This window comes from Aquarana catesbeiana, linkage group LG13, assembly GCF_042186555.1.
Source record: "Aquarana catesbeiana isolate 2022-GZ linkage group LG13, ASM4218655v1, whole genome shotgun sequence".
NCBI lineage: Eukaryota > Metazoa > Chordata > Amphibia > Anura > Ranidae > Aquarana > Aquarana catesbeiana.
In genome coordinates this window covers 146,538,545-146,563,397 of record NC_133336.1, presented here as the reverse complement: position 1 = coordinate 146,563,397, position 24,853 = coordinate 146,538,545, and the positions used below count along the sequence as shown (strand labels likewise).

The window sequence follows — 24,853 nt, the reverse complement described above, 5'->3', positions numbered from 1 at the left end:
TTTTCCCCCCATAATCATACTTACCTAGGTGGATGCAGCATCGGACCGATGCTGCATCTGTCCCCCCGCCGTCTCTGCACTGAGAAGCGAGCCATCGAACACCGCCAATGGCTTGGTTCTCACAGCTCTTTGAGCGGAGAGCTGCTGACTGTTAATCAGCAGCTCTCTTGCTCTGCTCCTCCACGCTCACTGGAGCACTAAGCTGAGGAGGGGAGGGGAGCGGCATTTCAACGGCTCGCTGAGAGGCTGAGATGTACATCAGTCCAGGCACCTGGCAGATCCAGACTCTCAGAGACAGGATGCCTCGACTGATCTGTGTGACGCCAGCAGAGAGCGGACTGCTGAAAACAGGTCACAGGAGTGCAAAACAAATTGCACTCTTGTGACACTTAGGAGAAGCCCAGCCTAACGAGGACTTTAAAAAAGCTACAATCACAAAACATTTATTTATTTTTATTTTAAATGATCATGTTTACCTTAACATCCTGCCAGTATGGACCTCCACGTGTGTAGAGGAAATAATGATATAAATCATCCCACTGAAGTGAAAAATAGGTTTCAGACTGTATATTCACCATCCAAGGCCGTCCATCTCCTCGAATTCTCAGGTGCAGTGTATTAAAGTTGGACCAGTCATGGTTCCATTTACGTCCAAAAGCTCCCTGTGAGAAATAAGGCAACATAACCAATGACCGTTATAATAGGATTAATTGCTATTCCTATTTTCAACAAATTAAAAAATATCCATAGCTGCAGCACGCGTACAAAGAGTAAAAAGATGAAAAATTTTAACAATATAAACTCATGCGCTACTATAGATAAATTGTATAACAAATGTGAACCCAAATCTGAACCGCTGCAACCACCTGAAAAGTGTACTCAATCACTCTAATACCAACGATACATATAAAAATTGTGCGCTGATTCTTTAGATGTTAAATATACCAAAAACATATTCTGATGTCAATATACACACGCAAAGCAAAAGGTTATCACAAATTACTCTAAAGTGCAAAGTATATCTGCATAGACAGTATAAGAAAACACATATTTGTGCGGAATTATAACCACTTTCAAAGAGCTAAAGCAATTTGTGATTGTGGTATTTATTTATTTTTTCCACTTCAGTGAACATTTTCCGAGAAACATATTTTCAACTTTACAGTTCAATTACATCCCGTCTCATTTTCACATCATTGTGGAGTTTTTTTTTTTTTCTTTTTTCTCTCTTTGTATTGCAGCATACCTCGTGTTTCATTTAATGTACATTGAATATATAAACCCCTAATGTACCCACCCCTCCCTCCCCCCCAAAAAAACACTCCCTCCCTCCCCTCTCCTTTGCTCCTATCGGTTCTAGTCTATTCTTTTCTCCGCTTCTTCAACATCCAGCTGCCTAACTGCTTTGGGGCCGCATCTACTTTTTGTTCTAGATTCCCATCACCTCAGCACACCTTATGGAGCACTTGTATTCTGCCCATTCCCTCCATTTCTCTTTACACTCTTCCAATCCCATCTCCTCACTAAACCTCAAGTATTCAAGACTTTGAATTTCGTTTATTTTATTAAACCAATCCTGCAACGTGGGTCTCTTTTTTACTTGCCAGTATCTAGGAATAAGGCTTTTAGCTGCGTTCAAAAGTTGTGGTAATAATGTTCTCAAATATGTCCTAGTTGGCATTTTAATCCTTTGAAATAAACATCCCCAAGGATCATTCGGGACTCCAATTTTGGTTATTTCAGTGATGATTTGCCTAATCTCCCCCCAATATTTTTTAATTCCTGGGCAGTGCCACCAGATATGCGCTGTTGTCCCAATCTCTTTACATCCCTGTGAACAATATTGCGATGTTTCACTCTGGTACTTATGTGCTCTGTCTGGGGTAATGTACCACCTAGCCAAACACTTATAATTCAACTCGAGTATCCTATAATTAACAGTTGTTGCGTTTATCCGCTTCAATAACATACCAATCTCTGGTTCTTTAAGCTGTATATCCAATTCCAACTCCCACTTCTTAATAAATGGCAGTGTTTCCCTTCAATTCCAATAGCACTCTATAGATCTTAGAAATCCCCTTCTTCCCTGCTTTATCCACACACAGTTTCTCCGGGGGCGTAAGTTTTTATCTGATCTAACAGGTTGAGGGAGAGTTTCAATAAAATGATTTAACTGACTGTATCGCCATCCATCTATTACTATGAGTTCCACTTTATTTTCTAGTTCCTGATACAATGTACAAGTTCTACCCTCTTCCATCACGTCCTTTAATTGTGCATCCTCTTGTAAGATCCATTTCCCAAACAATGTCACCATCCCTGGTGCAAAGTATTCTGTGTCCTTCAATGGGATTAGAGGTGAGTTATACTCCCATTTCTCCCTTTTGCGCAAGTTATCCCATGCTTTTAATGCATGTCTAGTGATATCATGTGTATCTGTGCTAAGTTTTCTAAATTGTGGTGGGATCCATATTATTTTTCCCATTTTTACTTTACAAATCGTGCTATCCATTTTCACCCAATGCTTTTCCTTATTGTTTTTTGCCCATTCTCTAATCGTGATAAACAAATTGCCTCATAATAACTTCTTGCCCCCCACCCCCCTTCTCTTTTTCTAGTTGTGATTGTGGTATTTAAACATGCTAAATGGAAACGACAAACAAAATACTTTGCAATACATATATTACTCCTTCAGTCCTGCATGAAGTTTTGAATGGAGTACGCTTTCCCTGTGGATGTAGAGACAAAACTTCCACATTTTGTTCCATTCCTATTAGTATTTTGGGATGCATAGCATCTCCTGCATGGAAAGAAACCTTTTCCCTGAAAGAAAGTGGGAGTACCCTAATGCCTTGTACACACGATCGCACATTCCAACATCAAAATCCATGGATTTTTTTCAAACGAATGTTGGCTCAAACTTGTCTTGCATATACACGGTCACACAAAGTTGGTTGTAATTGCGAACGTCAAGAACGCAGCGATGTACAATGGGACTATAAAAGGGAAGTTTAATGGCCAGTGCGCCCCACCCTTTGGGCTCCTTCTGCTAATCTTGTGTTTATCTTGTGTTAGTAGAAGTTTGGTGTGAGACGATTTGCGCTTTTCAAACTTGTGCTTTTCCGATCGTTACTGCTCTTCAGTTTGTGCTTGTGGGTTCGTATCTGTTCTTCAGTACGTGAAGTCAGTTCGCATTTGTTTGTCAGTGCGTATTATTATAGTACATATTTATTTTCCAGTGCATTCTTGTCCGCTCGTTTCTGATTTTCAGCTTGCTCTTTTCAGGCCTTGCTGTTTTCCAGTGCTTTCTGATAGTTCATTCTGACCAGCCAACCATTTTGAAGCCATGTTGTGGGTATGTACTCATCGTAGAGTTCGTGCTGTGCAGGGGCTTGGTGTTGGGATTCTTACCTTGACCCAAGTCCAGTCCATGAACAGGACAGGGAGGAGTTCATGGACGAAGAATTGGTTGCTCCAGCGTGATCAATTCTCTCACATGCCTTTGTTGAGGGAGATCCATGAGAATAATCCTGATGATTTCAGGAATTATCTCCAGATGACGGACCCCATTTTTCATTGTTTGTTGGCTTTGCTGTCCCCTTATATTAGCAGGCAGGACACCTGCATGCGGCAAGCCATCACTCCCGAACAGAGGCTCGTCGCCACGTTGCGGTACTTGGCGATGGGGAGAAGTCTGCAGGTCATCAAGTTCTCGACAAGCATCTCCCCCCAGGCTCTAGGGATCATTATTCCAGAGACCTGTTCTGCCATCATACAGGTCCTGCAGAAGGACTATATTAGGGTAAGTTTTAGCCTTTAACATCACATTCTATGTATTTAATGTTTGCTAATGTATTGTATTTATTTCATCATTCCCTAATTACCATGATTGTAATATGCCGTGAATGTCCTCATGCATGCTGGAAGTTTTTAATGCTCCATTTTTGTCCTTTATGCATATCTGCCTTCACTAACCTCCCCAGCATGGTATCCTGGGCCCATATCCACCTAGCCTAGTCACTTAACAATATATTTTGTCAGCTCCATTGTAGTGCTTTAAGACCCTAAATACCCCCTAAAATGTTTACAAATGTTATTTGTGTGCTTAAATTCATGCAGAGTTCCAGAGGCTTTTTTTGTGTCCCAAAATAATTTGTAACCCTCCCTCCCCTAACTGCTAATGCCCCGTACACACAGTCGGATTTTCCAATGGAAAATGTGCGATCGGAGCGTGTTGTCGGAAATTCCGACCGTGTGTGGGCTCCATCGGACTTTTTCCATCGGATTTTCCGACACACAAAGTTTGAGAGCAGGCTATAAAATTTTCCAACAACAAAATCCGATCGCGTCAATTCCGACTGTGTGTGAACAATTCCGACGCACAAAGTGCCACGCATGCTCAGAAGAAATTCCGAGACGGAACATCTCGGTCTGGTAAAATTAGCGCTCGGAATGGATAGAGCACTTTCGTCAGGCTGCAGTGTTTCAAATTGTTTAATACAGTGCACTCTCTTCTTCTTTATAATGCAGGAAGAACAAAGTAGTTTTGCTGCTGATATTCACACAGAGTTCTTACAAACTTCTTTCTTTATTATTTATCGTGATTCCCTCAATATATTATGATTTGTCACATCTGACTAAAAATCTATATCATTTTTTTGTGTGTTTTTTTTTTCAAGCCTGATGTGATTTTTTTTTTATTTTTTTTTTTTTTTGGTTTGTATTTTTTTTAAGGCTGATCTTGTTATTTTTTTTTTTTTTTTAGTTATTTAACATCCTGAATATTTTTTTGTGTGTTTTGTGTGTAAAGTTACCACAACACCATTATTATCTTGTATTATTTAATCTCAAGGAGATTGCTTGGTGTTGGTGTCTCTTGTTAATTTCACATTGTACTTTAGAAATGTACCTGAATCCTCACAAACAAACTGTCCTTTTTGAATGAAAACTGTTAGAAAAGTTTTAAATGTTTATTGTGTGACTATTAGAAAAATTATTAGAAAAACAATAACCCTGAGACTTTTCTTAAGATGACTTCTAAGCACATTGTTGTATTAACTTGCTATATCGTTTGCTTTAACTAACTCCATAGTAAGTTGTAGGATGATTAGGCTTAACCATATATGGTAGAACAAGAATGTACAGGAAACACTAATTAGTTAAATAAAGTACCATTTTGTACCAGGCACGCTATCTGTGTTACCTCAGCCAATAGAAGCGTTATAGCTATATTATTGTAGGTATTAGGAGGGGGATGTACATCTCTTCGTATGATTCTTACTGCATCTTTTGGCTTGTAAGCATCATCCATTTGTGTGACACATCTGAAATAAATTGTCTGCTTTTCAATACATCTGGAGTTCGACTGATCACAAGAGGAGAGTAATCCTAACATTTTTGGTCCTCCGAGCCGGAACCAATAAGTGCATTTCGGGTCAGATGGTCCCGACAAAAACTTCGGTGAGTATTGGACCTCAAAGCTCACTGAGAATTAAAAGTCCCCCCACTCAACGTCAGTGGTGAAATAGGGGCAGGGGCCTGAGACCCAGATCCACTGTCTGGTTTCGAACTTCGTGATCCAGTCCTCCTGGTGTTTGAGAGGTAAGATAATTTAACTTATTCTTAATTCTCTCTAAGAGTCTTTTCTTCTCTTTCTGTTTGATTCTGGTTTAATGTGTTGTAATTGCCGACACTGATATTAATTGTATAATATCTTAATAATCCAGTGTGCGAAGACAGAGACACTTGGGAGCGTTGTCTAATGGAAAAATAGCATTACCCGCTGTCCAGGACAGATAAAAAAAAGATTTGAGGTATACCGAACGTCAGAGGGTGAATGCCTGGCGTCGTCGTCGGAGGTGGATTGCCCGATGATGTAAGCGCTTAAGTGATCTAGAAAGATCGCAAGACTAACTTTCTTCTGTGTGTTTAGTTTCTCCTTTCTCATGTTTAACCTTTCTGTTGATGCTGTAACCTTATTGGAAAAAAAAAACAAAAAAAACCAACAGAGACAAGTTAATTATTTTTTGATTCTCCCTATAGTGAGGGTAGTGATGATATTTTTACACTTCTTGTATTCCTATTGTTACCGTGGGCCGAGGGTCACTATACCAGTATTTTATAGGTAAATGAGACCCGTCTGGCGCTGACAATGGGGAATAGTCTCTGAAAAAGAATGTTTTGTGCCTGCTTATGAGGCTGCTGTGTTCCTAATGTGCCAAGTGGGAGACTGGAACTCCTCTTTAAGGACACAAGGCTTTATAGGGAAGTTTGGATTCAATAGTAAACTAAATGTAAAAGTATCAGGATTTGATGAATTGTTAGGACAAAAAAGCTATGGGTTGATAATAGGAGTTTAAATAACCAGCAAAAAATATTTCTTCATGTTCTGTGTGTCTGTAAAATTTGTGTTGTAGCCTGCTTGCCTATCAGTGACAGATTGGGAGCTGGCAGAGAAGCAGGAAACTTTGCAAAAGCTTAAAGAGATACTTGATTTAATTGTCTTATGGCTTCGCTCTGTAAGGCAGCCAACACCTTGCTAGCCAATGTATTAAGCAGATAAATATGTAAAATATCAGGTGACGTTGCACTATATGGCCCATGGGGATTGGACCGGAGCCGGCGTCTTGGATTACTGCATCGTCTCAGGTACCACTGGACAACATTGTATGGGAGACTGTGCCACATCAGGGCCACCTCCTCGGGGACAACCCTTGGTCGGACTCATAGGAACCAAACAGTTGGAGCTGCAACTTCAGGTACAGGTGACCCAATAGCCATATCACTGATGGGTCTAGCAAAAGAATTAGACGAGACGCAAATGTTATCTAAATGTTTAACAAATATTTGAGAAGCAGAAAAATAGCTAAGTATGACTGAGTAAAAAATAAATAAATAAGTGCAAGAAATCATCACAAGGAGATAAAAGTCTGCAGTTTTTTCCTCACCCCCTCCCCTCGTGGAGGGAGTGAAGTGCTCCTCTGTTTCAAATTCCTGTGTGAGAGATTGTGTCTGTGAATAAAGTTAACTCTTGACCAGCTATGACAATACAGAAGGGTTATATTGTAAATATTGAAACTGAGCATAAAAAAAAAAAAGGAAAGGTACACTGATAACACCAGGGTGCTTTATTATTTTAGCATGCCATGGTGTTAAAGGAAGCACATGAATGGGCTTTGCTAAGGCCCCTTTCACACTGGGGCGGTGGGGGCATCGGCGGTACAACAGCGCTATTTTTAGCGCTGCTGTACCGTCGTTCTTGCAGCGGTATTCGGCCGCTAGTGGTTCGGTTTTAACCCCCGCTGGCGGCCGAAAAAGGGTTAAATCCGCTCGTACAGCGCGGCTATAGCCGCGGTATTACCGCGGTATTACCGCGGTATAGCCGCGCTGTCCCATTGATTTCAATGGGCAGGAGCGGTTTAGGAGCGGTGAATACACCGCTCCTTCCCCGCTTCAAAGAAGCGGCTCGCAGGACTTTTTTTACCGTCCTGCGAGCGCACCGCTTCAGTGTGAAAGCCCTCGGGCTTTCACACTGAACAAACAGTGGAGGCTGTTTAGGGGCGGTTTTCAGGCGGTATTTTTAGCGCAATACCGCCTGAAAACCGCTCCAGTGTGAAAGGGGCCTAAGAGAAGCGTGCAGTAGTTTTGAAGCCCAGAGAGAGGAGAGAAGGGGATACAACAGACTTGATGCTTTTATAGCACAAAAATGATGGTCAAGAAAATGCAGATTGCCTGACAGACATAGCAGAAGAGAGAGGGAGATGATAATAGATGACTAGTAGGGCAGCATTAACCCTTTGAGCGCACAGAGGTTAATTTGTGCATCTGTGAAAATATTAGGATTTTCGATGGGAAAGAAAGTCTGAATAATAGTCTTAAAGTAAATATTTCTTGGTTATGTTACTTTTAGAACTCCCAGATTTTCAACTGTAAAGTGTTAATGATGCAATGCTGTTTATATTTGGGTACATTTATAAAGTTAAAAGGCTAAGTTCTGAATCAGAATATGTGTTTCGGTTAAAAAAAAAAAAAAAAATGTTTTGGGACCCTTTGGATTTCACTTGGGACCAGAGAATAAGGGGAACAATAGAAAAGGGGATTCATGTTTTATTTAATTCTGCTAAAATATCGCGGTCTGAGAAAAATATTTTTATATATATTGAATATATATGTCAAATAATGTAAATGTCGCTAGGAAACATTTTATGTCTGCATACTTGGTGGACTTATGGACTTATATTTGAATAAATGAAAGAATATTGTTTTTAACAACTCCAAAGTAAGGAAGGCTTTCTTTGGTAGTTTGATCTGTGATCCTGCACTCATTCATGTTAGATAAAGAGTATCTATTTTCCCCAGCCCCAATTCAAGTGCAGATATGACACCCCCCCCCCCTCCTCCTTCTACACAACTGAAGAATGAGGAGAGTTCCTTTTTATGGGGTGGGTGTCTAGTGATTACATGAATGAGTACAAAATTGAACCTTTAAGAGGTATTTTAGAGTTTAGAACATTAAATTAAGGTATGAAATAATGTAGACTACACAGTTCTTAGAGACAAAGAAACAATATTGGAAAACAAAAGGTTGCACAAGTATAGATAACATCTACATGTCACCTGATTGAAAACCGGTATTGCCAAAATTCTTATTTAGGTATGCAGCAGTATTGACACATGGAGAAACACATGTGTCAAACAGGGGGATGACTGAGATGTTAAATAAGGTATGTACAGCCTATGGCTTCACTAACTACTAAAAAAACTTTTTCCTCTCAATGGATTATATGTGCAAGATACAATGCTTAGGGAGGCATAAGACCACGGAAAGGGAAGTTTCCCACACCGCAATATCCATTCCAACACATTTGCATGGATTTTATTGAATTGGACAAATGTGAAAGGAAGAAATATTGTTTGCTAATCATAGACACCCTGACCAAATGAGTGGAGAATTCTCGACAGGAAGTGCAGATGCACAGACAGTTATAATGGACCCCATTTTGTAAATAAAACTATACAACATTTGACAGAAGTGATGGGAATTTAAGTGAAATACCATTGTGCCTATCATTCCCAATCAGCTGGATTGGTGGGAAGACATAATGGCATTCTAAAAAGCAAACTGAGGAAAGCTATGGAAGAAACAGGTAAAAATTGGATGTACTGCCTACTAGTAGCTGTGACCAGTATGCATATCACACCCACAAAAGAAGGTTAAAGCCCATTTGAAATGATACATGGAAGGCAATATAAGATACCCTTACAACCATATGAAACACCTACTGAGTAGTCTGAGCACACACTAGCAGAATACATGTCTAGGCTGTTAAGACAAAGACGTACTAATGATTTTTGTTCTGTCCTAGAAGGTCCAATTCGAGAAGATGAAAAGGTGCAAAAAGTAATAAGAAAAAGCAGTGGTACTCCCCAAGGTGGGATGGTCCTGTCAAAGTCCTCCTAACTACCCCTACTGCGATAAGGATTGCAGAGAGGTCTACTTAGATTCACCAGTCCCATTGTAAAAAGGTTTTACAGGTAGAGTAGGGCCAGTTGGCTACAAGAGGTTCAGAAAGTCCGGCTACAAAGGGCGGTCTCACACAAGGTGGAACTTGTCTCAAACCGGTGAAGTCTCCCTCCCCTTCCAACTCCCCTACCCTATCTGCTGGAACTCTGTAGCTGGTTAGGATAAAAGTGACAGTAATTAACCTTTGGGTTACTGGTGATTCTAGGAGAGGCATCCATAAGAGGGGTTATACGTTATGGAAGAGCAGAGGAACCTTTGGGTTGGGAAAGAACAGGAAAAGCATTGAATCTAACCTTTATAGAGAGAATAACTAGCACTATACCGGTAGACTTCTGTCAGATTGCAGATTGTGGGGATACAACTGGGGCTAGAGGACTTCTATGGGCAGATAAATACATTTGCTGGCTCTGGAATAGGGCAGGATGTCAAGCATGGGATCAAGCCCTGTGGACCACAGCACATCAAGATTGGGGGTATAATCTACCAGGGCCTAAAAAGAGTGGAATAAAGGAAAGATTCAATTACAGAAGCGGCCAACTCCCCCTACACACATAGTAAGAACTGTAAACAATTATTGATAACATTAAAGGAGTAGAGGAAGGAAGATCAGTGGTTGTACTCTATGGGAGCATGGGTGTCAGGAACTGACCCCTCAGGCAAATTTTTCCTCAAGGTATTAGCACCTAATAAAACCTGACAACGGGAAAAGGTAGATTATGGGAGTGCAGACGTGGCGCTATTTCCCTTCAAATTAAAAATATATATATGTAAAATATTAGGGAAGGTATGCCTCAAATAAAATGAACCGTGATACATCCTCTGTCTGTTGGTCTCAAAATGTGTTTGAAAAAAACAAATAAAAATATATATAAGTGCCAAAACATTTAACTACTTTATGTATTAAACCTCTGATGCAGTAAACCACTTTTGTGTTGCACCCCCTGGGGGCAAGAATTAAAAATAACCTATACAGGTGATAGTGTTACAACCCCTGTTGATGAATATCACAGTGTGTGTGTTGAAGGTGCTGAACTTCAGATAGGGTGTCCAACTGGTGTGCTATACCCTCTGGAGTCCGCAAACTAAAATCTATACTCTACAATATCTGGAACTGTAGAAATGCAGTGATCTAATCCCTAGTTGGCAAAGTGATAAATATGGATGTCTGCTGTATCAAAAATCTGGTATGTGAATAAAAATCCAATTATGCCAATAGATAAACTTAAAGCAGAAGTGAAAAATAAATAAAAAAAATAATAAGAAACAAAAATGTGAATGCACAATGCAATATACGTCTCTGTGTTACACTACAGTAAGACCACATTCAAAACAAAAACAAATGATGAAATTATCGCAAACACTAAAGTATTAGTAGATAAGTCCATACAATAAATAAAGTGACATGCTTAAAAAAAATAAAAAATAAAAAACAGTGTCCAGTGCTTCATCAAAATTTGGTGCTGATTATCCTTTCAAGTGACAGTGGTGCCAGGTGATATTATCCATGTGATTGCACTCACCAGATGACATTACCCACCAGGGGTGTTATGCCTTCACAGTGTGAGCCACTGTGCAGCCCTCTGGAGTTCTGCTGGGCAATCTGAGAAACGTTTCACTGGATTTTCCGCCAAGATGTCACATAGGGGAAAGAGTAATGCCCATAGTGTGATATTGTTTAAAAAGGCTTTATTTATTAAAAAGTTTAGGAGATATACTCACATGATAAAACAAGAGCCGGCACTGTGTAAACAACAATCACCGCTCAGACCGGAAGTGACGCCATACTAAAATAGAAGTTCTGAGTACAACTATAAGATTTACTAACCTAACAGTAGAAGATGCCATAGTTTTGGAGACAGGATACCAAGGAAAAAAAATGAGTGGTTAGAATGGTTGAGGTACACGATTAAAACTTTAAAAAAAAAAAAAGAAAACTCTTTAGTTTGTGCCAGAGCAAGACTACATTTAGCAACTATTCCTTTTCCTCTAGATCACAATACAGATCTAGAAGGTTTAAAATGTATGTTGCAATTGTATAATAAGAGCTATAAACCTGAAACAAATTCTACCTGTCACACGTTGAGTTTGTTGTTTCCCCCAGTACAGAGACCTCAGATACCTCCAGCGGTTACTGCTTATCCGGGCAACTTTACTTGTTTTGCACTCCCAGGGAACCGTAGCGGGGTGGATCTTGGGTCACTACCCAATGACTACTGTAGGGAGAGGATTAACATGGGCAATGGTGACTGGGTTGAACATGACATTCAGAGAGCTGATGTCTGGTGGATGTGTGGGGATAAGAAACTGTGAGCTAGGATACCAGCCAATGCCTGAGGGGATTGCGCTATGGTCCAGCTGGCTATGCCCCTGAGGATCCTATCAGAACACCCGTGGACTAAGAGTCACCAACGGTATCGGAGGGACACCTCTCCCATAGGGTAATTTGACTCTCGGATCTACATAGATGAGCGCGGGGTGCTGGATGAGTTTAGGGCCAGGAATCAGGTGACAGCTGGGTTTGAGTCTCTTCTCTGGTGGGTGACTATAGATAAAAATGTTGACTGGATTAACTATATATATACTATAACCAACAATGATTTGTAAACTATACTAGGGACACTGTGAAGGGCCTAACAGAACAGTTGGCCACCACATCTCTAATGGCATGGCAGAACCAAATGGCCTTAGATATGGTCCTAGTTGAAAGAGGAGGGGGGTATGCAAAATGTTTGGTAGCATGTGTTGCACCTTTATCCCTAATAATACAGCTCCTGGAAGGACCGTGACCAGAGCCTTGGAAGGACTGACTGCTCTATCGAATGAATTAGCGGAAAACTCAGGTATTAATGATCCATTAACAAACTGGCTTGAAGGATGGTCCGGTAAGTGGACTGGACTTATCACATCATGTTTGATCTCAATTGCTGTGGCTTTGGCCGTTTTGGTCACTTGCGGATGCTGCTGCATTCCCTGTATTCGAGGACTTTCACAAAAACTGATTGAAACTGCAGTCTCAAGAACGATGTATCAAGCCCTTCCTACCTCTGAGGAGACATGATGTGGACATTGAAGCTCAACTTAATGACATACACACCGAAAGTGTATAACACTGGGACTATCATCAAAATGTGTTGAGATAAAATAGTCACACAAGAGGAGGGAATGTTAGAAAAGTTTTAAATGTTTATTGTGTGACTATTAGAAAAATTATTAGAAAAACAATAACCGTGAGCAGAGGCGGCTCTAGGCTTTGTGAGGCCTTAGGCAAAACTTACACATGAGGCCCCACGGACTGGGACGCTCCGTGATGAGGCCGCTATTCCTCAGGCTGCGGGCAGTATCTGATTTGTCCGTCAGCTCCTAAGCCACAGAGTACCAGTGGGGGTAGGCGGAGCCACCAACGTCAACTTCAGTGATTGAGAACAGGCAAATTAGGCGGCCGCGAGGCCCCTGTGAGTGCGAGGCCTTAGGCGACCGCCTAATTTGCCTAATTAGAGAGCCGCCTCTGACCCTGAGACTTTTCTTAAGATGACTTCTGAGCACATTGTTGTATTAACTTGCTATATCGTTTGCTTTAACTAACTCCATAGTAAGTTGTAGGATGATTAGGCTTAACCATATATGGTAGAACAAGAATGTACAGGAAACACTAATTCGCGAAATAAAGTACCATTTTGTATCAGGCACGCTATCTGTGTTACCTCAGCCAATAGAAGCGTTATAGCTATATAATTGTAGGTTTTAGGAGGGGGGATGTACATCTCTTTGTATGATTCTTGCTGCATCTTTTGGCTTGTAAGCATCATCCATTTGTGTGACACATCTGAAATAAATTGTCTGCTTTTCAATACATCTGGAGTTCGACTGATCACAAGAGGAGAGTAATCCTAACAAAAACACACATAGGCGAGTATAATTGAAACAAAAAACCTTTATTAAGGGCTCACAACCAAACAAAGAGGGAGGCAACGCTGGAGAAACAGCAGAAATTGGTGAAGCCTTTGACCCCCAGGGCACACATCAATTATTTTACTGCAAAATTGCCTGAGGCCTGAGGAGTGGCCTGAGGAGTCCTTATCTAAGGGAGTGCAGTCTGGTCCAGAAGTCCCAGAGATCATGAAAGCAGCAGATGACATCTGTGTCCCCAGGCTGTGGTCATACAAGAGACTGCATCTTTTGCCAAACCAGACTGAACCCAGGGTCATCACCCTCTGGTCTTCCGTCCACGCTTCCTTCCATGCTGTGGCTGTGGTGGTGTAGTTGTGGCAGGAGGAGGAGGAGGATGATCCAACTCACTCAGGTGGGTATTGGGTATGATTTCGCCCCTCACCCCCTTAGTTAAGACTTTATAAAGAAGGTCCTCACACAGCTGGCGTTGGCCCTCCTGCATGCCCTGCAGTTTGGTGGTAGCCATGCAGGCAAAGGCCTCTTCAGGAGTGGCTCTGAGGGACGCAAAAGCCTCCTGAATCAGCCTGAGTGCTAAATCCTGCACGTGAGACTCCCCTTCCTGGGTCTTTTGGTTGGAAGGCGGAGGGGAGGAACCTGCGATTCTGTCAGGCTCCTACTGGGCCCAGGCTTCTCCTGGCTGCCACTTAGCCCAGCCTCCTCCTGGCTGCCACTAACCCCCACCTCCTCCTGGCTGCCACATTCCACAGCCTCCTCCTGTGTGCCACATTCCAGAGCTTCGTCCTGGCTGAGGTCTTCCTGTGTATCAAAAAGGGACATAGTTTTAGTTTTTTCTTCATCAATCACACACAATTTTCACCTCATGACTGTTGCAAATTGAATGTTAACAAATATAACAGATTATCATTCTGAGCCCAGCATTTTTCATTCTTGTCCCAATTATTTTTGCCCATTACTGTCTATTGATATGTAAAACACTTTATTAATTCAGCAATTAGTGATCAATAATAACATCTAGTAAACATCATTTATTTATTGACCAGAAATCTGTATTAGAATGCTATACCTGGCTCAAGCTGGGCTCCTCCACTTCTCCCTGGCTGGAAGTCCCAGGTTGGACGTCGGAAGCCTCAGCTGGGGTGGAAGGAAGAGTGGAAGGAAGGGTTGAGAGGGATTCCCTGACTTCAGTCTGGTCTGACAGAAATCGCAGTCTCTCATAGTACCACAGCCTGGGGACATAAACGTCATCTGCTGCAGCTCCTGATCTCTGGGAATCCGTGACCTTCTTGAGCTCCCTAAGATAAGTGCTCCTCAGGCCACCAATTTTGGCTTTTAAATAGGGGATGGTTGCAGTGGGGACCACTGGCGTCACCAACTCCAGCAGTTTCTCCAGCGCTGCCTGCCTCTTTTGTTTATGGTTATAATTGTTTATGATTTAGCCCTTATCTGTTTATCCCTTCTCAGGACTTATTAATCTCCTGTCAATCTTTCACTCCCATGCAAAGCATGTGAACACTGTTTGGTGACAGTCGCATGCCTTGCAAATAAAGCACCGGGTAAGCAATACTTTGTGTGATCCCTTCCATCCCTTTATAAGATGGTTGCTAAACAATCTCTGCAAAGTTTCATTTATTTATGTTCTCCTACACAGATCACTGTCTAATATTTCCATCAATCGTTTGTCCTTGAATCCACCTACAGGCGTTTTCCCTTCTACCCATCAACTTGTTTTTAAATATAAAGTGTGAGTTCTTTTTGAGGCTTTCATGCCCTATCTAGCTTATGTATAATGCATTATTTTCCCTGTCCTTCAAATCTAGTGTTTGATACACACTAAAATTCACTTAGTCTTTGCCATTTCCTAATTTTCAATATTTAACCGCCAGGTTTTCTGTGTGCCCCCTGCAAGCATTATATACGGTGCAGCCTGCCCTTCCCCCATCTTGGGGGTCCTTTGCCGCGCCTCCCCTGGGTGTCTGTTGTTCAGGTATGTTTGGAATCCCGGGTTTTATGGGGTGCCTCCCTGTGTGAGATTGTCTAGCCACAGTATTCCAACATTCAGCAATGTGTATCTCAGCCCATACTCTAGTGTTCTTGTTTGTTTACACGTTGTTTTTTGTATTTCCATGTATAGATCCTTTTATATTGCAAAAAGCTCTTGCTCCCTGAGGAAGCCAATGCCTTGGCGAAACATGTAGGAAACTGAGCTCTAGCTTTGAAGGCCGTCTCCATCTGGCCCACCCTACCGTATTCGGGTCACACGCAATATACTTGTTTTTTGTGGCTAATCATTTTATTGCTTTTTCTATGTATTTAATATTGTGAAATAAAATATTTGTAATTTTACATCTCCTTCTCATTTTCACTCTTTTTACCCTAGCACCGTTATAATCCCCTGTCCCTTTATCCACTAATTTATCTAATCAATTTGGGATGAGGTGCCGTATCCAATACAACCATCTAGCCACACCTGCATTCTTTCGATTATATTGTGGGTGTTTGACCTGCCACAGACAGGGCAGCTCCCTGTACTTGTCTATGAACAGGGGGAGGAAGTTGCGGTCATTGAAGCCATCCATTTTATCTGCAAGACACAACACAAGACAAACCCTAATGTCAGGCAAAACTCTCCTAATCTTGTTACAATATAGGCCTCAATCTAGAAGCAGTATAAGCCCAGTTTAGATCTTACCTTCGTTATCACGATCGGCACCTCCGATACTCCTTCCTCCGCTCACAGATCGTGCGTACTACGCACGCGTGTTAAGCACTGCGCATGCGTGAAACTCCGCCCACCCCTGACGATCTTTCTAGTCTATTCCCCGCCCCTGCTCGTTCAGCGCAGTGGGGAAGGAGAGCACATGGTGGAGACACAGCAGGTGCGTGCTAATTACAGCAACGAGGAGGAGGAGGAAAGCCCGGAGCCAGAAACGTCCCGATCCAGAAGGAGACGATTTAAGGCATCAAATATGTCCTTTGGGGAGATGTTGGAGATGGTGGACATCCTGAAGAAGGCCGACTATGATGGGAAGTATGGACCTTACCCCAACCCCAATGTCCAAAAGGCCAAGATCATGGCGAAAGTGGTCAAGAGTCTGCACCGGAATTTCGGGGTATGACGATCGAAAGATCAGCTCAGGAAGCGGTGTTCGGACCTCAAATTAAGAGAGCATGAGCAGTACAGAAGGATCCGGAGAGTGCTGCAAAAAAGTAAGTAGTTGTCCTGTGTTCCTATTCTTTATGTTTATTACGTTCGTGCTACTCCATGTGCTTTTCTTAACTGTTGTCCAGTTTAAAATGTCAACTTTCATGTTCATGGGCACATTATTCGTTTGTATAAAACATTGTTCGTTCGGCCTAGAAAACACCATTGTTTTGGCCATATGCATTTGCCAACATTTTTTAAGGCCTACTTATCTGAAAATAATTTGGTTGTGTAGATGGGTTTGTAACTAGAATGAAATGCAAACTAGATTCTGTGTAAGGAGAGGACACTCTGCAGTTTTCACATCTGGATGCTGGAGCACTAGTGTGGGACACAAGAACACCCTTTTTATTAGGGGGCCCCACACAGGTGCTCCAGTGTATACTATAGGGGTGACTCCATTTGTGAAGCTTGTACTAAACAGGTAAAGTATTGAAGCTTGACAAAGGACAATAAAAATTCTACATCTTGGAACTGCCAAAACAGACAATTGTACCCCACTTCCAAGCAATGTTTCATATTCCTATTTCTGCCATCAAATATCTGTGTGCTAAGTATACCTATTTTTTTTTACATAGGGGATAAAAGACTCGGAGGACACCCCTTATCAGAGGAGACCAGAGACCCCCCACCTCATGAAGAAATGGAGACCCACCAAAGCCAACAGGAGGAGGAGGAGGAGGAAGGAGATGTGGTGGAACTAGTCACCACAACAGGTGAGTGTCTGTGACCAAAGGCTCAGGTAAGAGAAGGATGCCGGCAGATTTATAATACATGGTGTGTTTTTGTTTCTATCTTTTTAGGTGATCGTGATGTTGTGGATCCAGGGCATTTCACCTCAGAAAGTGCACAGATCCTGATCGGGGAGATCATGGGGTGTAATAGGGACTTGGAAAACATCCAGAAAAGCATTAATGACGTTCAAAAAAAAATGAAGAACATCATTGATGTTTTAGGGAGAGTTTAAAACCCCTCGAAATTCCTTTGTTTTCTTGTGCTTTTTGTGAGCTAAAAATTTTTATAATTTTTTGACATATTTGCGAAAAGCCAAATTTTGAAGATGCACACAGTGTGTCAACATGTGCTATCTGCCATCACGGGAGATCAATGTAGGCGTTTTGGGGGTGCAACCCCTTCCTCAATAATAAAGTAGCTGTGAGGAAGGGGTTGCACCCACAAAACACGTCCCTTGATCCCCCATGATGGCAGGTAGCACATGTTGACATTTGGCAATTTGTGTGCATCTTCAAAATTTGGCTTTTCTAGGGGTGACTTCACCCCATCTGAACACAATATCAAACACAGTTCGTAAATACTCATGTCTGATATTGCCTTCAAGTTCTACCAAATGTGAACTTTGTAAGTTCAAGATTTGTGTCTTTCTTGTTGTTTTAAACATGCCTGTTTTATCTCAAATGGACATTTCTACTTTTTCTAATGTGACCCCAAAAATTGTTATACAACAAACATGTTGGTTTGTTTTAAAAACCTTTTCTAAATGCACATGTGATTGTGCTGGTATTAAAAAGATTGTTAATCAAGAATGTGTGGATTATTGTTTCAACACTCCAAAACTTTTGTTGTCCTCTAATTGGTGTTTTCAGTGACATTGGGGGTTATTTACTAAGGGAGAATCCACTTTGCACTATAAGTGCAGTTTCAAGTGCACTTGTAGTGCAAAGTGTCTTTGCCTTTAGTAAATAATACCCAACAATGCTTTGTAATGTTACACAATCACGCCATTTTCAGGACTCACCACATTTCTGTCAGGGTCAGCTAAAAGAAACACAAGCAGTAAATGTCACCAAAGATTTTAGTAGTTAATTTTTTTTTTTATTTGAAAAAGGTTTCAGACATTGTTTGGCATATTGATAGCCCCCCTACCCGCAAAGTATTCAAGGTATCTTAGACGAACATCACGGGCACTCAGGGGGGGCAAGCCAGGACAGCCACTTTCAAGCGCCGTCAGGGTTGGTTCATTTTGAATTCCAGCCTCAGGCCCAACTGAGCCAGCATAGTTGGCAGAATGTTGCCGTAAAAAGTTGTGTAGAACACAGCACGCCAGGATGATGTGATTCAGTTTGTACTCTGCCATGTGTATGGGTGTAAGAAATAGGCGGAACCGGCTGGCCATGATTCCAAACGTGTTCTCCACCACTCTTCTGGCTTTGGCCAGCCGGCAATTAAAAACCCTCTGGTCCGGGGTGAGGGTCCTCATCGGGAATGGCCGCATAAGATGGTCCCCCAGCGCAAACGCTTCATCCGCAACGAAGACGAATGGGAGTCCTTCCACATTGTCTTCTGGAGGTGGCAAGTCCAAGCTGCTATTCTGGAGACGTCTGTAGAACTCCATCTGGGTGATGACTCCACCATCGGACATCCGGCCATTCTTCCCCACGTCCACATACAGGAACTCGTAAGTAGCCGACATCACCGCCAACATCACAATACTATTGAACCCCTTATAGTTGAAATAGTATGACCCCGAGTTGGGTGGTGGGACGATGTGGACGTGTTTCCCATCAATTGCCCCTCCGCAATTAGGAAAGTCCCACCCCTGGGCAAAGTGGGAGGCCACAGTCTGCCATTCCTGTGGCGTGGAAGGAAACTGTGGAGTCAAACAATAACAAAAATTAGTAATTTTGCACATAAACAGGGAAAGCAGATTAGACACAAACATTCTTGATCAACATCAAGATAACATTTATTTGAGGGAGTTTTTAAAGACCAAAGTATAAGGTACACCTATCAGATTTCCCCCCCCCCTCTCAGGGGCCATTTCTAACATTTTAGGGGGGGGAGCTCTTGGACAGGTAACCCTCTCCACTTCATTGAGAGATGAATGCCTAAATAATGTGTATTGCTTTGGCCAGCCCCACTGGACAGGTAAGAAGTGTCATAATACAAAGATATAAATACACACTGTACACATTTGAGCACATTTGGAAATTCTGCTATTACCTATCAAGATAATAATAGGATACAAAAACTTTAAACAGTACCATTTGAAAGTATTCAAGCAGGCCCTTGCACTACATGCTTTGGGGAATTCATCCATACATCTGACCACTAAATAGATGGGTATAGTGTGTATGGGTTTGGCAAAGTCAGCAGATAGATGATTGAGGATAGATAGAGAATTGGTATCAGCTAACTTAGCAGTTGGGGGGAGGGAGGGTTCCAAATGATTTGGGGACCCCCCAAAAAAAGCCTCTGGCACTCTGCCTGAATTTAAAGCACAAATCACATTTAAAAACATTTTAGGGGGTGTTTGGGGTAAAGCACTACCATGGAGCTGATAAAATACATTGTTAAGTGACTACATGAGGTGAATATAGGGCCAGGAGACCATGCTGGGGAGGTAAGTAAAGGCAAATATGTATGAAGGAGAAAAAAAATAAATTACAAAAAAATCAAGCATGCATGAGAACAAAGGGGACATTCACAGCATATTACAAACATGGTAATTAGGAAATGAGGAAAGAAATACAATATATTATCAAACATTAAATACAATAAAATGTGATATTAAAGGATAAAAATCTTACCTTAATATACTCCTTCTGCAGGACCTGAATGATGGCAGAACAGGTCTCAGGGATAATGATCCCGGAGCATGGGGGGAGATGCCTGTTGAGAACTTGAGGTCCTGCAGGCTTCTCCCCGTTGCCAAGTACCGCAGGGTGGCGACTAGCCTCTGCTCCGGAGTGAGGCTTGCCTCATGCAGGTATCCTGCCTGCTAAGATAAGGGGTCAGCAAAGCCAACAAACGGTGAAATACGGGGTCCGTCATCCTGTGAAAGTTCCTGAAATCATCAGGATTATTCTCACGGAGCAAAGGCATATGACAGAACTGGTGACGCAGAAGCAACCAATTCTTGGTCCATGAACTCCTCCCCACCCTGTTCATGGACTGGGCTTGTGTCAAGGTCAGGACCCCAACACCAAGCCCCGCACAGCACAAACTCTACGAGGAGTACGTATACGCAACATGGCTAGAAAAACGGTCGGCTGCTCAGAATGAAGTAACAGAACGCACTGAAGAACAGCAAGGCCTGTGAAGAGCGACCTGAAAAACAGTAACGAACGAACAAGTACACAATGACAAGAGTCACACGTAACTCGCTGCATGCACTGAAGACCAGATACAAACCCACAAGCACAAACTGAACAGCAAAAAACGATCTGAAAACCACGAGTCTGAAAAAGCATGTATCGTCTATCACCAAACTTTTACTAACACGAGATTAGCAAAAGGAGCCCAAAGGGTGCCGCGCTTGGTTCTGAACTGGCCTTTTCTAGTCTCGTCGTACGTGGTGTACGTCCCTGTGTTCTTGGCGATCGGAAATTCCGACAACTTTGTGCGACCGTGTGTACGCAAAACAAGTTTGAGCCAACATCCGTCGGAGAAAATCCATGGATTTTGTTGTTGGAATGTCCGATCAATGTCCGATCGTGTGTACGAGGCATAAGTCAACCGATACCAATCCTCTATCTGCTGACTTTGCCAAACCCATACACACTATACCTACCTCTTTTGTGGTCATATTTATGGATGAATTCCCCAAAGCATGTAGTAAAAGGGCTTGTCTGAATACTTTCAAATGGTACAGTTTAAAGTTTTGTTCTCCTATTATTTTTGCAATTGCAGAATGTAAAAATGTGCTTCAATTAGGACAGTGTGTATTCATATTTTTGCATTATGACACTTCTTACCTGTCCAGTGGGCTGCCAACAGTGTAAGTAAGGAGGGGCTGGCCAAAGTAAAACACATTATGCATTCAGCTCTCAATGAAGTGGAGAGGGTTACCTGTCCAAAACAAACACCCCCCCCCCTAAAATTTTTACAATGGGTCATCAGAGGGGGGGGAGGAATCTGATAAGTGGACCTTATACTTTTGTCTTTAAATTCAAATAAATGTTATACTGATGTTGGCCAAGAATGTTTGTGTCTAATCTGCTTGCAATGTTTATGTGCAAAATTACAATTTTTTTTTCTTGTTTGACTTCACAGTTTCCTTCAATGCCACAGGAATGGCATCCCACTTTGCTGATCGTTGGGACTTTCCCAACTGTGGAGGGTCAATTGATGGGAAACACGTCCACATAGTCCCACCCCCCAACTCGGGGTCATACTATTATAACTATAAGGGGTTTAATAGTATAGTGATGTTGGCGGTGGGGTTGGAGACAAATGAGTTCCTCTATGTGGACGTGGGGAAGAATGGCCGGATGTCGGATGGTGGAGTCATCGCCCAGACCGAGTTCTACAGGCATCTCCAGAGTGGTGGATTGGGATTGCCACCTCCGGAAGAGAACATGGAAGGACACCGTTTGTGTTTGTTGTTGGTGAAGCATTTGGTCTGGTTGAACACCTGATGCGGCCGTTCCCGATGAGGACCCTCACCCTGGAGCAGAGGGTTTTTCTTTTTCCGGCTGGCCAGAACCAGAAGAGTGGTGGAGAACGCTTTCGGGATAATAGCCAGCTGGTTCCACCTATTCCTCACTGCAATTAACATGGTGGAATATAAACTTAATCACATAATTCTTGCCTGCTGCATTTTACATATTTTTTTGCACAAAAATGCAGCAAACTATGTGGCCTTAGTTGGGCCTGAGGTTGGATTCTTACCGGATCCAACACTGACAGCTCTTGAAGCTGGCCACCCTGGCTTGCCCCCCAAAGGGCCCGTGAAGTTTGCGAAAAGTATCTAGAGTACTTTAAGGGTAGGGGGGCCACTGATATGCCACTAAATGTCTGAGACATTTTTTAAATAAATATCTTTTTGAAACAGAACTAATATTTCATTTGATTTACTGCTTGGGTTTCTTTTAGCTGTCTCCTAGGTTCTCCAATGGGCTTTTTTTTGGCCTTTTTCTTCAATAGTGCAAACGTAATTTATTTGATACATGAGGTGACAATCTCTTCTTCAGCGAATTATTATTATGTTCCAGATCTGCTACACACACCTTGTTTTTGTTGTTAATGTATGTAATGCATTACTGACAAAAATCTTCATTTTCAGCACCATGAATGAATTTTGTGGAGTCATGAAAATGGCGTGATTGTGGCAAATTAGAAAGCACTGTGGGAGTTAAATACTAAAGGCAAATCCAGTTTGCACTCCAACACTTAAAAGTGCAAATGAAACTGCACTGAAAGTGCACTTGTAGTGCAAAGTGGATTTGCCTTTAGTAAATAACCCCCATTGTCACTGTAAACACCAGCTCACTCCAAAAACCGCTATTGAGCATTGAAAGAAGAAGCCACACATTCTTGAGTATCAAACATTTTACTCAAAGCACATTCACATGTGCGTTTAGAAAAGGGTTTTTGAACAAACCTACATCTTTGGTGTTTACAATTTTTTTTTGTATACATTAGAAATAGCCTTTTTTTGGTTACACAGGCATGTTTCAAAACATAACATACACAACTCAGGAACTTAGAAAGTTCAACTTTGATAAATTGAAGGCAATATGAGATATTATTATGTCCAAGCTGTGTTGATGTTGCCTTCATCAGATGGGGGTGATGTCACCCTTGTAAAAGCCAAATTTTGAAGATGCACACAAATTGGGATTCAAACTGAGGATTTCCCTCCTGATCCCATGCCTAATGTCAACATATGCTAGCTCCCATCATGGGGGATCAATAGACGTGTTTTGGGGGTACAACCCCTTCCTCTCACCTAATTGAGTTGGGAGGAAGGGGTTGCACCCACAAAACGTATACATTGATATCCCGTGATGGCAGATAGCACATGTTGACACACTGTGTGCATCTTCAAAATTTGGCTTTTAAAATACTTTAAAACTTTTTTTCAAATTCAAAAATACACAATAAAATGGTACAATTTTCTTGTTTTTTTATATTCTAAATACAATAGTATAGTGCAGCGCTAAAAAAACAGTGAAGATATCCCAATGGGAAATTGTGGTATATATAAGTGCAAATACAATAAAATTAATAAACCACAATATTGTTGAAGTGTAGATCAACAGTGATAGTGTATATAAAGTGCATATAGTCCATGTATGACATCAAAATGGTGACTATAAATGAGTGTGAACTGGTTGTCTGTAGATAATCCACCACCGTAAGGAAAGAGGCTTACCAGACAGGTTGAACCCAACAAGGCGTATGCCTGATGAGTCAACCAAGCTTTTGGTGTAACACACCCAAGGAGGTACAGCAAATTTTTGTCCTATTTTGATGAATTGTTTTCTTGCCTAGGCTCTGATAAAACTTTAGTTCCATAAATTTATTAGAAAGGAGACGGACCATGCCTTATAAGTGTTAAAACTGTCTTTGGTAGACCTGTCCTTTTTGAAAGACTGTGCAAATTAAAAAGGTTTTTGGTAGACCTGTCCTTTTTTGAAGGATTTTGCAAATTAAAGCGGTCTTTGGTAGACCTGTCTTCTGGAAAGACTTTATAAATTTAAATAAGTAGTACTACACTTCTTTTGGGAAGGAGAAAAAGTGTTAATAAGGCAACTACCACCGGGACCCACATCTCTATATTTGCTTTTCTTCTCTATCGCATAAGAGTATAAAGGATAATTTGTCCTGTGGATTGAAACTGCAAGGTACGGCAGTGTTTCTTTCACTGTAATTGTGATAATGGGTCAGTTGCAGGGAAAGGATCTCCCACCTCCTCCAAACCCTGGGGAGAATTGTAAAGATTATGTAGCTAGAGTATGTGAAACTAATCATGAGTTTATTAACCCCTGGGTATCTAACTTAGCTGGGAGGACAGAAAGAATGCACAGTAGTGACCCATTCCCTCGAGAAGGAGATAATGATGAATTTCACATAGATAAGTTGTAGGGATTATGTCTGGGAGAACAAGAAAGCTTTCCCATGATGTTCAGTGTCCCACTCAGTGGGACACGGAATACGTGAGAAAGGAGGGGGAGAAAGAGTTAAAATATACCCCTTATTGGTTTCAGAGAAATAGTAAGAAACAAAAGGATAAGGCAAATAAGAGATCAGACCCAACTGCCACTTCCCTCCCATTCAACCCTTCACCATACACAAAACAATGTATAGGTAGGCATGGAAAGTGCAGTTTTATTAAAAGAAATATGCTGAGATTTTTTCTACATGTTGTAGTTGGCTAAGTGTGAGAGTTATGTTTGTTGTGTAGAGGTGTGTGAGATCCATGGATTATGTGATGTCGCGTTAGTTGTATTAATATGCCTAAAGTAACAGTTGAT

General features: G+C 41.7%; 1 protein-coding gene across 6 annotated transcripts in view; it reads right to left on the bottom strand.

Moving 5' to 3' along the window:
* Positions 1 to 24,853, bottom strand: part of NDUFAF1 (NADH:ubiquinone oxidoreductase complex assembly factor 1) — a 470,741-nt gene that overhangs the window by 181,050 nt on the left and 264,838 nt on the right. For 5 of the 6 annotated variants that reach the window (XM_073608861.1, XM_073608864.1, XM_073608866.1 and 2 more), the window contains exon 3: positions 477 to 662. The exons of the other annotated variant lie outside the window; for it this stretch is intronic. In XM_073608861.1, the coding sequence (XP_073464962.1) occupies positions 477 to 662 (186 nt within the window). The remainder of the gene's footprint in view (positions 1 to 476; positions 663 to 24,853) is intronic. 6 annotated transcript variants of the gene reach the window in all.